The sequence below is a fragment of the Eucalyptus grandis genome, chromosome 7 (genome assembly GCF_016545825.1).
Source record: "Eucalyptus grandis isolate ANBG69807.140 chromosome 7, ASM1654582v1, whole genome shotgun sequence".
In the NCBI taxonomy this organism is placed as follows: Eukaryota; Viridiplantae; Streptophyta; class Magnoliopsida; order Myrtales; family Myrtaceae; genus Eucalyptus; species Eucalyptus grandis.
Genome location: NC_052618.1, coordinates 10,441,504 through 10,443,984, shown reverse-complemented (window position 1 = coordinate 10,443,984; position 2,481 = coordinate 10,441,504). Strand labels below are relative to the sequence as shown.

The window sequence follows — 2,481 nt, the reverse complement described above, 5'->3', positions numbered from 1 at the left end:
GTGTCTTTTCAACACTTTAATCGAGATATATTCACGGAAAGCAAGTCGACCAAATCCTGCTATAATGGAGATTTTACAACATTGAGTGTTGCTTTTGGGAAAAATCGCATGAAATCTGAATGACGGCTATGAAGTAACGGACAGTCGGAAGGCTACCAAAATTGCTCATTTTCTCGTGCAAATCAATCTGCTAGATGGATTTCAAATCTCGGGTACTTATGATGTATCTGCTGCTTCAAGCACCGGACATATAGAAATGGGTAGTATATGTAATATGGTAGCCATTTGACACCTTCATATATTATGTCTGTAAAAAAATATTTAATGCAGGGAAGCTTTGCTTTACATGGTTTGGGCCAACGCCTGCATTGACCATCGTGGACTCAGACATGTTGAAGGAAATATTTTCACGGATCAATGAGTTTGAAAAGCCACATCCCAAGGCCATGGGAGATCTCTTAGCATCGGGGCTCATCATGATTGAGGGTGAGAAATGGGTCAAACATAGAAAGATCATCAACCTGGCTTTTCACTATGAGAAGTTGAAGGTATTACTGCTCGCAAATTCCTGACCAGATGCAATATCTAATGGAACTTAAAATAATTAATTATAAAGAACTTCGTACATTCAACTCATTTAGCTTTTTAATTGTTGAATAATGACAGTTTGTAGTGACTGCAACATGTTCAAGTTGCGAGGAAATGATTAAGGGATGGAAAAAGCAAAGTTTGGCAGGCGAAGTGGATGTTTGGCCTGAACTTCAGCATTTGACAGGTGACGTACTCTGTAGAGCTGCTTTCGGTGTGACCTACAACCAAGTCAAGAGCATCCTCCCCCTTCAACAAGAACAAAATGACCTCACTAACAAGATTCTTCAGTTCGTGTTTATTCTCGGATGGAGGTAAGTCAAGAATGATTCAGCAATATATTATCCTGAGATCTTTAACTGTTTCAAAAGCATATGACAAGAAATAGAAGTAGCAAACTTCAGTTTGACTTCCTCAATCCTTATCCATGGAGTCAGTTGCAACTTTCCACAATTGTCTAACGATTTTTCAAATCATATGCCGATCTTTAAGCATCTCGCCGCACAAGGAACTTGAAATGTTTCTTATGATTTTGCAAATCAAGGATAGTGGTTGGATTGTGACTGCAAGGTAGCATATAGGGCTAGCTGCAATTTTTTCCTTTTGAAATAATGTCTAGTAAGGCAAATCTTCTACCAAGCTGTTATCGAGATTTCTGTTTTCCAACTTCTAAACTCAACAGAATGGAAGTATGGTTGAGTGCATAAACTGTAGATACTTAATCAACGTCTGAATTTTTCATCTTGAAGTTAATTTGTTTAATAAAAAAACGCAGCCTCTTGCCAACCAAACTGCATAAGATGATGAAAGAAATTGACTACAAAGTAAAAGGATTGTTGGAAGACATGGTGACCAAAAGAGAGAAGGCAATGAAGGAAGGAGAAGTAGATGGTGATGATCTCTTGGGACTTATGCTTAAATCAAACATGAAAGAAATTGAGTATGGGCATCAAAAGGGTATGTGAGCATAGACGATGTGATTCGAAAGTGCAAAGCATTTAACTTTGCGGTTCAAGAGACGACTTCTGTTTTGCTTACTTGCACTCTGATTTTGTTGAGCAAGTACCAAAACTGGCAAGACAGAGCAAGAAAGGAAATTCTGCTAGCTTTCGGCAACAACGAACCTGATTTTGATGGGTTGAGCCGACTAAAAAATGTATGGACTGCTGTCGTGTTTATCTCAATTTCAAGACATATATTCCTGAATTTTAAAACTTACATCAAATAAATGGTTTTCTGCACACAAAAAAAAAAGGCCAAAAAAAAAATTGAAGGAGAAAATTGTAACCACCTGACCTGAAATCTAATTGTTGTTCTTCCCTATACCTTCCATCCAAACCAAAAGTTAAAAAGGAGCATTTCGGCGATAGTCACTCAGGCTCTGCTAGTGATAAAGCGAGACATATGGACTGTGCCTTCTCATTCAAAGTTACAACATAGATGGCATGTATAATGTTTTTTTTTTTTTTTAATTTGGTCCACGAGGCAAGCTTTAAATAATTTGATTGTTGCATTCTAATTTATTTTTTTTTGGACAAAAACGAGTTGACAACAAATTGAGTTATATGTGTGAAAGCTAGTACAAGCACCTAGAGGGGGTGAATAGGTGCAAAAAACAAACTTCCCCGAGAGAAGTGTGCAACTCTAATCAACAATAGATTGTGAAAAGAAAATTAGACTCTTGTAAACAAATTGAGTTACGATCAAAGTAAAAGAGCGTAAGGAAGAGAATAAGAACACAGGGTTTATAGTGGTTCAGCTTAATCCAAGCCTACATCCACTCTTCCGCACTGATAGCCCACTGGCTGGATTTCATTATGAATCAAAAGAGTTATTACAGTAAAGCTCTTCCTTGATTCCACAGTGTAGAGACTCTGCTACACTTTCTCAAGG

The 2,481-nt window shown here is 37.6% G+C and overlaps 1 protein-coding gene across 1 annotated transcript; it reads left to right on the top strand.

Moving 5' to 3' along the window:
* The first annotated feature begins 389 nt into the window (after positions 1 to 389).
* On the top strand, positions 390 to 1,553 carry LOC120295832 (cytochrome P450 72A68-like). Its single transcript, XM_039317425.1, has 3 exons — positions 390 to 548; positions 667 to 902; positions 1,364 to 1,553. The coding sequence occupies exons 1-3, from the start codon at positions 390 to 392 to the stop codon at positions 1,551 to 1,553; spliced, it is 585 nt and encodes a 194-aa protein (XP_039173359.1).
* The last annotated feature ends 928 nt before the right edge of the window (positions 1,554 to 2,481 follow it).